Source organism: Papio anubis, chromosome 10 (assembly GCF_008728515.1).
Source record: "Papio anubis isolate 15944 chromosome 10, Panubis1.0, whole genome shotgun sequence".
Lineage (NCBI taxonomy): Eukaryota > Metazoa > Chordata > Mammalia > Primates > Cercopithecidae > Papio > Papio anubis.
The window spans coordinates 91,815,302-91,829,029 of record NC_044985.1 but is presented as its reverse complement, the minus strand read 5'-3'; the positions used below and the strand labels follow the sequence as shown (position 1 = coordinate 91,829,029).

General features: G+C 43.7%; 1 protein-coding gene across 6 annotated transcripts in view; it reads left to right on the top strand.

The window, feature by feature from the left end:
* PLEKHM3 (pleckstrin homology domain containing M3) overlaps positions 1–13,728 on the top strand; it is a 206,879-nt gene that overhangs the window by 130,546 nt on the left and 62,605 nt on the right. Inside the window, exon 7 of one of the 6 annotated variants that reach the window (XM_021923919.2) lies at positions 40–466. The exons of the other annotated variants lie outside the window; for them this stretch is intronic. Within the exon in view, the coding sequence (XP_021779611.1) occupies positions 40–198 (159 nt within the window). The 3' untranslated portion in view covers positions 199–466. Of the gene's footprint in view, positions 1–39; positions 467–13,728 lie in introns of those variants that run through there. 6 annotated transcript variants of the gene reach the window in all.

The window sequence follows — 13,728 nt, the reverse complement described above, 5'->3', positions numbered from 1 at the left end:
TCTTTTTTACACTGTGACTCTGTTGCTCCTCCTATTCAGTGGTGGCATCTGTGTTCCTTCTCCCCAAATTTGGGCAGACCTGTGACTATGGAAGTGATGCCATGCGATTTCCAAAGCCAAGTCATAAAAGGTAATATAGGTCCAACCTGGTGCTTTCTGGAGATGCTCACTCATGGCAACCCAGTGGCCATGTTGTAAGGAAGTCCAGATGAGCCCTCATAGAAGAACCACATGAGCAGGCCTCATGGTGGTGGTTCTAGCTGACAGCAATCATCAGCCACCAGAGAGATGAGTGGAGACAACCCCACATGATTCCAGCTGCTCTAGCCTTCAAGTCTTCTCACCTGAGCCTATAGATGAGGCTGCAGATATTATGGAGCAGAAACGAACCATCTCCATAGTGTCCTTCCTAGAGTCCTGACCGACAAAATGTGTGAGCCCATAATAAATGATTGTTTTGCACCACTAGGTTTTTGTTGGTTGGTTTTTTTTCACCACTACGTTTTGGGGTAATTTGTTTTGCAGTAATAGTAACCAGAACACCCAGTAACTTGGCCATCAGGGAAGGCTTCTTAGAGGCTGTAAGTTAAAATTTTGGCCCATAATCATAAGCCAGAGAGAGAGGACTAAGAGGAGAACTTTGAGGCCTTGGTAGCCTTAAACCATTCTAATGATCTGATCTACAGTGTTTCTTCCATGGGGGCAAGCTGAAGAAAATGTTTACTACCAACTGTGACTTTTTTTTTTTTTTGAGATGGAATCTCGCTCTGTTGCCAGGCTGGAGCGCAGTGGCGTAATCCTGGCTCACTGCAACCTCCGCCTTCCAGGTTCAAGCGATTCTCCTGCCTTGGCCTCCTGAATAGCTGAGATTACAGGCACGAGGCACCAAGCCCAGCTAATTTTTTTTGTATTTTTAGTAGATATAGGGTTTCACCATATTGGCCAGGATGGTCTTGATCTCTTGACCTTGTGGTCCACCCGCCTTGGCCTCCCAAAGTGCTGGGATTACAGTATGAGCCACTGCGCCCGGCCAACTGTGACATTTCTTAACATTGTCCGCATGCTTCAGGATTATTCTGATAAATTGTCTCAACAAAATGTTCATAGAATGAGTAAAACGGTATTGCTTCACTTCCCTCAGAAATGAAAGATTCTGGGATGTGCCTTGAGGTGCAAAGAATGAGGAACTGAGTTTTAAATCTTTCCATCCCACCTGTGCACCTGAAATATGAGCCCGACTCTGTCATCAAGCCCCTCACTGGGTGTTTTCGCCCTATTCATTTATTCATTCAGCAAATATTTATTAAGCATGTACTATGTATCAGGAGCCATGTTTCCCCTGAAATTGAAAGGGCACATTTTCTCAGAAACGGACTGGTGATTCTTACTGATTATGGTCAAATTCCTGCACTCTGTCCGTGTGCCAGGAACTTATAGTCAAAGCTGCTCATGATTCTGTTCCACTTGGTGATGTCCAGTGGGATTTCATCCCTTGATGCCTTGGACTAGCCATCCCACCACACCCATAGTTGGTCTTCAAGGGACCAGAGGGATAACCAGAAGGCACTATCTATTCAGGTGTTTTAGGGCTGAGGAGGTTTCCAGCACTTCACCCAATTCAGAAATGTAACCAGGATGCATGGCAACCTCAGAAGACAGCATTGCCACATGTGTCTTAGCGGACATCATTGTCTCCATGTGATAGTGGCCTGCAATTCCCTCCATATTTGGAACTTGCAGCTTTTGAACAACATTACACCCGTCCTTGTGGGGAAACAGAGAAGGCTGATGGGGGAAGCTTTTCATATTGTTGTTTGGCTTTTATTTGAACTTCTGGCTAAAGCCTAGTGGACCATCAACACATTTGCTCCTGGAATTTTATTTTATTTATGTTTTTGAGACAGGGTCTCACTCTGCTGCCCAGGCTGGAGTGCAGGGGCATGATCATGGCTGGCTCCAGCTTTGACTTCCTGAGCCCGAGCAATCCTCCCATCTCAGCCTCTCAGGTAGCTGAAACCATAGGCATGCGCCACCACGCCACAGCTGATTTTTTAAATGTTTTGTAGAGATGGGGGTCTCCCTATGTTGCCCAGGCTGGCCTTGAATTCCTGGACTCAAGCAATCCTCTCACCTCAATCCCCTGAATAGCTGGGACTACAGGCTTGCACCACCATGCCTGGCTAATTTTTGTGGGGTTTTTTGGTAGAGACAGGGTTTCGCCATGTTGCCCAGGCTGATCTCAAACTCCTGGGCAAGGGATTTGCCCGCCTCAAACTTCCCAAGTGCTGGGATTACAGGCGTGAGCCAGCACGCCTGGCCCATCTCACGTTTTAAAGGAGGGAATTCTGGCTCTAGAACAGAGCTATGTTGACTGGGATTCCTGCAGAGACCAGGCAAATGGCATCTGTGCCTGAAGCAGGCCCAAGGGGAGACTCAAGTTGGGCAGATGAACCAGAGAGAGCTTCCATATCTGAAGGCGGCAGCTGTTACTCAGTAGCCCCAGAGTTGTCTGCTCTTCCCATTTTCCAAGAGAAGCCGGAAATCTGTATTTTTATGTGAAATTTCTCAATATTTAAACACTCTGCAGGCCAAACAAAACACAGCCACCAGTTTTGACCTCTGCTTTATAATAGAGAATGCCTGCTTTTGTTCCGTCAAACTAATGAATGCTCAATTACGAGAAGGAATTTGGAGGTTAGTGTTAGATTGTGCTCCTCAAAAGGCGGCAGACCCCATCCCAAACCCTTGAGATACTAATTGACAGACTTGCACAGGCTGACAGCTGGGCTCTGAAAGTGGACACACACAAGGAAACAGCCAAGCTATTCCAGGTCACTTTGCAAGGTCAGGGCAGCAATGCAAACATTAGGAAGGCCGAAGACAAAGGTCAGGTGGCAGCAAGGAAGCCCTGCATTCCCTTAAGCTGTTGGTTGATAAATCATATTCTAAAGGTATCACCAGACTCCCTCTCCCTGGCATTGCTTTGTGAGGTGGAAAATTAAATAGAAATCAAAATTAAGATGGCTGTCAGGAGCTTTTAGGAGGCCAGCACGCCAGTGTGAGGTGAACATGGGATGGAGTTTCTGCCTGGAGCAAAGGTCTCCAAAGGAATGATGATATCCGACATTGGGCATTGCAGAGGTGCTAGCCACTGCAGCGGTCGCACACTGGAGCTTTGGAGGCCGCCTGCCCATGTTCAAATGCCAACTCACCCCAGACACACTAGGTGACCTTGGGCAAGTCACTTCTCTTTGTGCCTTAAGCACTTCATCTCTGAAGTGAGGATAATAGTACCTGCCCCAAAGGTTGTTGTGAGGCCTTAGAGTTAGTATGCATAGAGCACTTAGAACTTTGCCTGTCACTTAAGGGCTTAGGGGATAGGCGCTTTACTAGGGGTAGAGTATTGCTATTAGTGTTGTTGTGAGGTGTGGACCTTGTATAAATGACTCCTGGGAGCTTTCTTCGGCGTCATCAAGACACTGCATCTGTGGACACTAGACGACAACCATCACCACAAAAGTAATGCTTGCTGCGTCCCAGTTTTGCCCCTCATGTTCTATAGGGGAATCTAGGCCATAGACACCTGCTATAGCTGCAGCTATACAATCACCATATGGAGCATTACCTTGGTAGGGGACGCAGAAAAGCCTCATTTCCTCTTGCCTCCAGGATGGTCCTAGACCAGACCTCCCCAGTGGCTCCACAGGGGAATTGCACCTGGACAGCCCCTACCCTCTTGAGCCAGGGTATTGTCCCTAGTCCTGCACTTGAGTGAGTGGTACTACCTACCCTCTGAACCTTGCCACCTGTCTTTGCTCTTGCTGAGAGAGGTCTTCAGAGCTTGCACCCGAAGGTGGGTTTTGGCTTGCTGAAAAAGGGAAGCACCTTCAGCACTTGTTTCTTGGAAGAATGCATGACCTTTTGGTGGGCTATGCACAGACATCTTTTCAATTTTAACAGAAAGCAGTCTTTCTGTAAATTTTGTAGAATCCTGGAGTACACATTCTTGTGCTTAAAGAAAACCATGGAGTCCACACTCTTTCTGCAGCTGCAGAGAGAGCTCACCAGACTGAAATGTTGGCAGAAACAAAGAGACGCCATGTTCCTTCCCACCTGCAATTATAGTTTTACTAGCTTGTAAAGCACACATAGAATTTGCAGTACATTCTTCCCTTGCAGTAGGGGAGAGGCCCTGCTGTGAATGTAATTGGCTTTCTAGCTTCCTTTAACATTGAGGTGGAAGGGAGCTGGACTGAAGGGCCTTTACTCTTCGAATTAACTGATGTTGAATTGTGTTTAAATTCCATGCATCTCCCTGAATGCATTTGTTCCATTAAGTCTTAGTCAGAAGTGGAGGCACAGCTTACCTCTGAAAATATCCCAATCCCTATCATTTCTCATCACTTTGTAAAGGCTGAGTTTCTTTCTTTTTAAAAAATGAATTTTTAACTTAACCCTGGTAGGGATTATTTTCCATCCTGTTAACCTCTGTTAAAGATGTATGGCATCTGTAAATGACAATTTCATACAGTATAGCCCATTTGGGTCACTTTTTATTCTGACTTTGGCCTTGCAACTATATCATTTCCCAGGAAGAGGACCACAGGCATGTATTTGGATGGAAACTGTATTACTTTACTTCTCAAGTCTTCAGTTTCTTCATTCATGAAGTAAGAGGATTGGATTAAACAATCTTTACAGCCCCTTCCAGCTCTAGGGCCCTTGTTCTGTGCTTTCATAGACCTCGAGAAGTGATGAAATTGTGGAAGTCTTTCTGCATGTATCTGCTTTCGGGGGCCTTCCAGCCAGTTTGCACAAAGTATCCAGGCTTCTGGGTGCAGCAAGGAACCTAGAATGCGAGCCAGGCCGCTGAGCGTCAGCTCAGCACCTTCAGTTCTAACTGACAAATAGCTGGATTTCCATTGGCCAAAGGTCAACTATTTCAACTTTTTGTCAGGAAATAGCAGCTTTAAGCATTTTGACAAATATGATCTGAAGGACAGCTTATTAAAACAAGTTAAATATATTGATTTTATATTTTCCTTAAAGACAAATTGTCATCTTAATACCTTACAATTCAGTGGCCGTTAAAATAATGCCCAGCAAACAAAAGTTGGCCAATAAAAATGTGCAGAAGATAATATGCCACCTAGTGGGTTTCCTCCTAAGACGAGCAGCACCAATCAGGTTATGTGGTGAACTGTGAGTTGGCATTTGTGTTTGGGCTAACAGCAGAGAGCCCATTGCAGCTGAGGTTCGCAAGAGGTGGAACTATTTAAGAACTTGGGCTATAAGGGACATTAAGGGAATGGGGCACCATAAGGGAAGCTTTAGAGCTGAACAACAAAGGAAATCAGGGGAAAGAGACTGTGAAAGGATTCTTGGTTAGAGCAGAGGTCAAGGGCACAGAGAGAAAGTAGGCTAGGCAATCACGGGTAATAAAACTACTGATTTGAGTTTCACCTTTTTCTCTTTTCTCTGCCTACTGCCTGCTGGGGACAGGGACTGATCATCTGGCAGACAGGCAGATATGCTGAAAGGGGCAGGATCCTCGGCCTGTGTGCTCCACCCCTGGCTTGGTATGGTGCAGTCTCTTGGAAGGCAAGGGGCCTGCCTGCTTCACTCTCATTTTGTAGCACTTAGCCAAGAGGAGAGAGGGAGAGGTCAGAAAACCCACAACCCAGGATGACAGCAACAGTTTATCCTTTAGCAAGTCACAAAATACCTCTGCTGCTTAAAGTCTTTCTTTGTAAAATGAGAAGGTTGTACTAAATAATTAGATTAATAATAACTCCCTTTTATTATATGCTCAAAAAATGTTACTCACTTTTATTATTGAGTGCTTACTTTAGGCCAGACCCTGTCCTAAATCTACATGGATTATCTCATTTAATCCACACAATAGCCCTATATAATGTACCTATATTAACAGGTACTATTATTATCCACATTTCACCAATGAGATTTACTTGCACAAAGTCATCCAGCTAAAGTGGAGGAGCTGGGATTCAAACCCATCCTGTTCTAGCACAAGTCCTGTTTTGTTATTTTTGTTCAATTTTGTGTGAAATGTTTCAAACTTATTAAAAGAAAGAAGAATGAATACTTCCAGCTGCACAGTTGCTCCTGCAGTGGAAGGACTCCCTTCGTTAGAGAAATAGGCACACACTCTGAACCACTAAATTGGACTGTTTTCTCCCAGCACGCACATTCTCTATTTCTGGAGGTAAACTGCTATCAAATCTACCTGGCAGCAAAGCAAACCCCTCACCCTAACCACCACCATTTCTGAAACTACCATGTCTTTCCACTGGGTGGAAGGCAGGAATAATAGGGCAAAGCGGGGGAAAGGAAAGGGCAAATGCACCCATCATTAGCCCTGGAGTGCCAGCACCATGCATAGCAAAAAACCCAGTGCTCGGAGAGACTCTGTAGATATTGGGATTATATCGGTCAGGCCCAGCTTCCTGCCCAGTTTCCCCCAAATAGACTGTAACCCCTAAAATTATTTACAAGGTCAGTTTTAACTGGTGCCATGGTGGTCAAAATATTTCATTCTGTCTACACCAATGACCTGTAGTCATCAAAAACAGCAAGATGCTAGAACAAAGGAACTGGATAACCCACAGAATATATTGCAGTCCACAAGGGAATGCAGCCTAATTAGATATGGATTTATGATGCTGCAAATTTGCTTTTTGCTTTTTTGTTTGTTTATTTTTAAGACCAGGACTCTTTCTGTCACCCAGGCTGGAATGCAGTGCATGATCCCAGCTCACTGCAGCCTCGACTTCCCAGGCTCAAGCAATCCTCCCACCTCAGTCTCTCATGTAGCTGAAACTACAGGTGTGCGCCACCACACCCAGCTAAATTTTTTTATTTTTAGTAGAGACAAGGTCTTGCTATTTTTCCCAGGCTGGTCTCGAACTCCTGAGCTCAAGTGATCCTCCCACCTCGGCCTCCCAAAGTACTGGAATTACAGATATGAGCCACTGCACCTGGCCTTGCTTTTTGTTTTTGTTTTGTTTTGCTTTTCAAAATTTTCAGGTTAGCACATTCTGTATCTGTAGCTTTGACTGACCCGTGTCAGTGTGTGGTTTTGTATTTAGAGCTGGCGTGATTCCAAAAAGGACTTTTGAGGTAGAGCTTCTCTCTCTGTGTCTCTCTCATGCATGTATGTGTATGTGTACGTATTTATAACTGTGACTAATTTTAATTCCTATCCCCTTCCATTGGTTTGAATTATTGACATATACACTTATCAAAGATGAGTCTTTGCTACCCAGGATCCCGCGTGTCTGGAGTTCTGCTAGCATCCATCCCCCAGTTTATGGTTAAAAAACCCAACTTCTAAAATTGCCATCAGCCTGAAGGTTCTCTTCAGCCACGCGAAAGATAGCAAAAATCTCTGATGCAGCTGACATTTTAGGTGTGTGTATAATTTAACAAATTGTTGACCACTCAGCTTTTAGTCAGTGGTCACAAAAGGAATTAGCAGCCCTCCCCTGCTCCCCCAAAACCCAAAGAAGGAAGGGTGTTCCTTGGCTTTGGCCCAGAGGCCTGCTGGCACGCAGTGTCAAACAGCAGCACAATGGTACATTTTGGCCACAAAAGGCTTTGGGGTGGCAGAAAGGGCCAAAATAGTTGTGGCATAAGTTGGCTGGGATATTAAGTAAATCTGAGTTTAATTTAACATAGAGATAACAACCCTTTTTTTGTTTTCCAACTGGCTGCTGCTTTCTCTGTCTCCATGAGACCAAAGATTGGAGCCAGGAGTTAGTTCATGAGGGTATTCAAGCCCTTTCAAAGTGAGACATGCAGTGGTCTTTACACAGGCTTTCACGTTTGTCTGGGCAAGATGGAGTAAGGATAAAAAGGCACATGGGTAGCTGGGGGAGGCTGAAAATGGATCTTGAGGCTTGAATTCCTTCTATGAGTTTGCTTAAGCCACATTGCCTGAGCTTAGAATAGCGAGGCAGGCAGTCTGTCTCCTTGGGATAAGGAAGGATTTGGAACTCGGCGACTGTGAGGTCTTGGCCCCTACTGTGTTTTCTGGTTTGTTTTGTTAACAGGAGCAAGTTATTCTAGTTTCTTGCTTCTGGGTTTTTCTTCAGCACACTTTAAGCAGTGAGTCTCCACCCCACCGATGGCAGTGGGGTGGATGGAATGGGATAATGAAAGGGGTGGCGAGAGAAGTTGATTCAGCTGCCTCGGATGAGGGAGGCAAACTTCGGACCTTGGAGTTAGCTTCTGAATCTGTCAAGGGTGGAGAGGGAAGCGGTCCACAGGATTGAATCACCTCAGCGTAGGAGAGAAGTTGAAGTCTTTCTGAGAAACTGATATGGCCAGCCGTGCTGGTTAGGAAAACCAGCTTATTGTCTCAACTGCAATTTTATTACCCATGAAATGGTTAACAGTGGAGGAGAAGCTATAGTATTTTAAAATGCAATCTGTGAAATGTAACCAATCAAAAATGATTATGATGCACCTAAAATGGTATGCTGTGTACATTTACCACAATAAGAAAAAGAATATCATCCCCTTTACAAAAATGAGTATGAGCACCGCAGGAAAGTACTGGCACTGCATGACTTATGGAGTCTATTTCACAGCCTTTTCAGTATCTGTTAAGTGCTAGGTACAATGTACTGTGAGGCAGTGAATTTGAAAAGAAAGTAGAAGAGAAGACACACATTCTAGGTGGGAGTGTGCTGAGAGTCCTCTGAACTGAGAGGAGAGGAATACAGTTAGGAGAAAATCACCAGCCCCTCATACCCAGGCTCTGGAGGAGCTCACCTTGAAGGGTGTCCTCAGTTTCAAGGCCAGGGAGTCTAAGAGGGTACAGTTTTATGTTTCTTGCCAGGACTGTGTTATGCCTTCCCCAAATAAAATGTCACCTGAGTTACTTCGTTCTCAGGCGTGCTTGCAAGAGCCTTTAAAAATAATCCATAAATGAAAGATTCAGCCTTGGAAGCAAGTCTTGATCTTATCCATCCTGGACCCCAATCCCAGGAGCAGTGCCTGGGCAAGAAAAAGTGCCTCATAAATACGGGGTGAATGAATGAATCAGTTATAGGAAGAGGTGGTGAGGGTAAGAATGAGCTCAAAGGGGGCTGTCTGTTCATTCAAACTGTGTTATTGCGTAAGTGAGCATTTGCGAACTGAAAACCTCTTTGGTTTTTTTCTTTAGGACTGCTTGGTCCCGAGTTCAAGTAAACAATTGACTTTCAAGTAAATCTTTAAATAACCCTGGTCTATTGGTTAACTTCAGCATGGCCTCTGAAAAGCAGTTTAGCATAATAGTTGTGGGCAGAGAGTCTGGAGCCAGACAGCTTGAGTTTGTATCTTGCCAGCACCCCTTACCTGCTGTGTGACCTTGAGAAATTTATTTAAACTTATCATGCCTCAGTTTCCTTTTCTGCAAAATGAGGATAAACTACCTACCTCCCAAGGTTGTGAGGTTAAGTGAGTTACAAATATGTACAATGCTTAGAAGAGTGTTTGGCATATAGTGAATGCCCTATGAGGGCTGCAATTCAAAGTCCCTTAACAAGAGTCACTTGATTTACAGCTGTAATGAGGCTTTATCACACCCCCATGACCACAGATTCTTTCTCTCCGGTTTGCATTCTGACCAGCAGTTAAAACTATCCCTGGATAGCAAGAACACCTTGAGTGATGTTAGAAACTATCTCAAATGTTACAAAGGGTATTTCTTACATGAGCAATTTGACATTTATTTCATATCCACCACCACTACTAATCTTTTTTAGTTTCGGTGGCCTCAATTTTTCCATCTCTGACATGGATAATAATTTATTTCACATTACTGATAGGAAAACTAATAAAATATGTATTAAAATTTTATTAAAGTTTTTTAGCCAATAATAAAGTGTAATAAAAATGCTTTTCCAAATGGCCTAGCAAGAATTACTTATGCTGGCATTTTTTTAAAAATACAATGAAAATAGTAGTTGATTTGCTTTGGTGATCATATCCTCCAAAAGCAACACTATAAAGCTAAGTGACAATGGCCCAACAGAAGAAGCAAAAATAACAATATGTAGCCATCATGATATAGACTGAAACTCAGTATCAGAGATGATATTGCTAGCAACTGAGCCCTTAAATGATGGCCTTTTCTATTATCAGGTCTTATAGTATATTCTTGCTTTTTCGTTTTTTTATTTTTTGAGACCAAGTCTCATTCTGTCACCCAGGCTGGAGGGCAGTGGTGCCATCTTGGCTCACTGCAACCTCCGCCATCCAGGTTCAAACAATTCTCATGCCTCAGCCTCCCAAGTAGCTAGGACTACAGGTGCACGCCACCACATCCAGCTAATTTTTGTATTTTTAGTAGAGATGGGGCCATGTTGGCCAGGTTGGTCTCCAACTCCTGACCTCAAGTAATCCACCCACCTCGGCCTCCCAAAGTGGTGGGATTATAGGCGTGAGCCACTGCGCCCAGCTCTATTCTTTAATATTAAGTTACTAATATATATTATTCACAGTCATGTATTTAAGGAAACCATTTCCTTTCCATAATTTGAAAATTTCTGGTAACTCCGTTTTGTTTTATTAACACACATTCTCATTTGATGTTAACTACCTGTTTTCTAGGATGCCCTATAATTTATTCTTCTGACATCACCTCGTGACAGGAATTATGAGCACTAAAGCCAGTTTGCAATTCTTAAAAAATGAATGAATAGGCAGGGCGCAGTGGCTCACACCTGTAATCTCAGCACTTTGGGAGGCCAAGGCGGGCAGATTGTCTGAGCTTGGAAGTTCTAAACCAGCCTGGGCAATATGGCGAAACCCCATCTCTACTAAAAATACAAAAAATTAGCCAGGTGTGGTGGTGGGCGCCTGTAGTCTCAGCTACTCGAGAGGCTGAGACAGGAGAATCACTTGAACCCGGGAGACGGAGGTTGCAGTGAGCTGAGATCGTGCCACTGCATTCCAGCCTGGGCAACAGAGCGAGATTCTGTCTCAAAAAAAAAAAAAAGAATGAATAATAAGAGGGAAAATGTGTGAATGTAGGAGGGCTGGGGGTGGCAGGAAGAAGGGAGGAAAGCAACTTGGCCCAGGAATGGCATTGGAAATGGGGAGAAAGGAGAGAGCTGACTGCCCCCAAGACATGTTATTTTTGCTGTGGCTTCTTGCTCCTTTCCACCCCCACCTCTTCCAGTCTGAGCTTTGAGCTTTGAGTACACTTGAATTTTCACCACAGAACTTGGCTAGGCCTCCTAAGGGACTTTCTCTTTCCCATCTTTCCATAAATTATAGGTTTGCACATGAGAGCAGAACACATGATTCCCATTATCTTTTGGGTTTGGTTAGGGATGTGTGTGTGTGTGTGTGTGTGTGTGTGTGTGTGTGTGTTGAAAAAAACCTTCTGCCTGCTCTTAAATGTGTATCCTAGTTGAGGGAGGTGGAGCTTTGTTAACATAGTGACCTATCTGCCAAAGAAATGGTCCTCTCCTCCTCTCTAAGGTGTTTTTAACCTGATTTCCTTGACCAGGGTTGACTGCAATCATTTTCCTTGGCCTTTCAACAGGAAGTCATGGCCCCACCGTAGCAAGGCCTTGTCTGGCTTGTTCACCTACATCCCCAGCATGTGCAACAGTGCCAAGCATACTGCAAGCTCCTCCTGAATGTATGGGGAGATTTTTCTCCCTATTTTGGTGACAAAGTGACATTTCTAGGACACTTCTTACTTTCATAAATGACCCATTCAGATCACCATAAAGTAATTGGACAGATCCAAAAAAGTTGATTTACCCCAGAACATAGAGGCCATTTATAGGTAGAGTGTGGAACTCACTAAAAGCTGGAGCCACTGCTAATACTAGTTAAGTTTAGGGAGCTCCACTCCTGGGTACTCATTTTGATTTGGTACCCAGACCAGTGCAAACACAGTAACAGACAGGGAAAAGAGTTTATTGCATTGCCTCTGAGTTTATTCTGCACTTTTTGGTATCCTCAAGTACCGAAGCCTCTAAGAGAAATAGGTCCTAGGGAACAGGTACAATGTGGCCTACCAAGTAAGGGGAGTAGACTGTAATTCATGTCAGAGTCTGGAACATTTTATTACTTATAAACATAATAGAAGTAGAGTGAAGGCACTGGCACGGTGGCTCATGCCTGTAATCCCAGCACTTTGGGAGGCCGAGGCAGGCAGATCACGAGGTCAGGAGTTCGAGACCAACCTGACCAACATGGTGAAACCCTGTCTCCACTAAAAATACAAAAATTACCTGGGTTTGGTGGCGGGCGCTTATAATCCCAGTTACTCAGGAGTCTGAGGTGGGAGAATCACTTGAACCCAGGAGGCGGAGGTTGCAGTGAGCCGAGATCATGCCACTGCACTCCAGCCTGGGCGAGAGAGCGAGATTCTGTCTCAAAGAAAAAAGAAAAAAAGAACTAGAGTGAAGGAATTATCCAAGTGTGTTTGTGTGTCTGTGTGTGTGTCTGTGTGTGTGTGTGTGTGTGTAGAAAAGCAGGAAAAGACAGACAACATTCATCAAGAAAGAATAGTTAGTGTGTGATGCACAATTCAATAGAAAAGCTGAGGGTCCTGCCTGAAAAAACAGAGCAAGCAAGGATAGTAACTTCATCCACTCAGAGGAGAAGCAGCCTAGCAATGAAGAGGTCTGGAGAAAAATGGAGGATCATGACATCAAAAAGGAACAGCAGAAAAAGGAACACCTTGAGATACTGGAGGAAGGAAGAGCCAGAACTGAGTGGAGAGGAAAGGGAAGTAGTAAAGATGTTACCAAGAAGCCTGTTGCAGAGCTGGAAGAAACTGTCCTACAATGAATGGACAGGGACTAAGACAGACAGATATTTTTATAATCCAGATCTTTCTGAATGAGACCACCATCAACATAGGCCCAATATAGGGTCTAGAGATTGCCATAAATTTCCAATATAACCTTATCTTGTAGTTCAATAAGCCAAATATTTACTTGTCCACTATCTCCTGCCCTAACCTTGACCAGCTTCTACTAAATTAATGCCCTCTCTTTCTACTTGACTGCCCTGGCAGTGCTGTTGTTCTCTGTGTACTAAATATAATTCCAGGGACAAAAGGGATGAGACACATGAAAGGCAACAGCTTAGATATGTTAGTATATGTCTTTCTTGTTCAGGACCAACTAATCCATCTTTGGAGCCCCCTAGAACTACTGCTTTTTGATGTTAGCATATTTATTTGGTTGTTTACTGATGAGTAAATCCTCCCTTACTGTATTTCATAACATGAATTAAATTATAACATGTGTAGCCACTCTGACAATTAAATCCTATGTTAATTCTATTGTTTGCTTCAAATAGATGAGACATTGATTTCATAATTTAACAGCTAATATATTTGGGCAGCCTTGTTTACCTAAATAGTGACTTACAGTTAAGATCCTAAAATCCTTTCTCTGTGGTGTGACATTTTTGTGTCAAATGCATCGCGTACTATGCCTAAAGGCAATAATATATCATTCAGACTTGCTGTTGGTCAAGTAAATGAGGCATGGAAGGAAACATGAGCAAAATGAACAGTAAATTGCCTTAGATGCATTTGTTGTAAGTTATTCATTTAAATTTACATCAGCAAAAGAATTATCATTCTTATTCCCTAGCCATATGTTCTTTCCAGAAATGTGTTGCTGTATTACTGTATGCCTGATACAGTCTAACATAGGCGTAGACAAGTATCCTAATTTGGTGTTT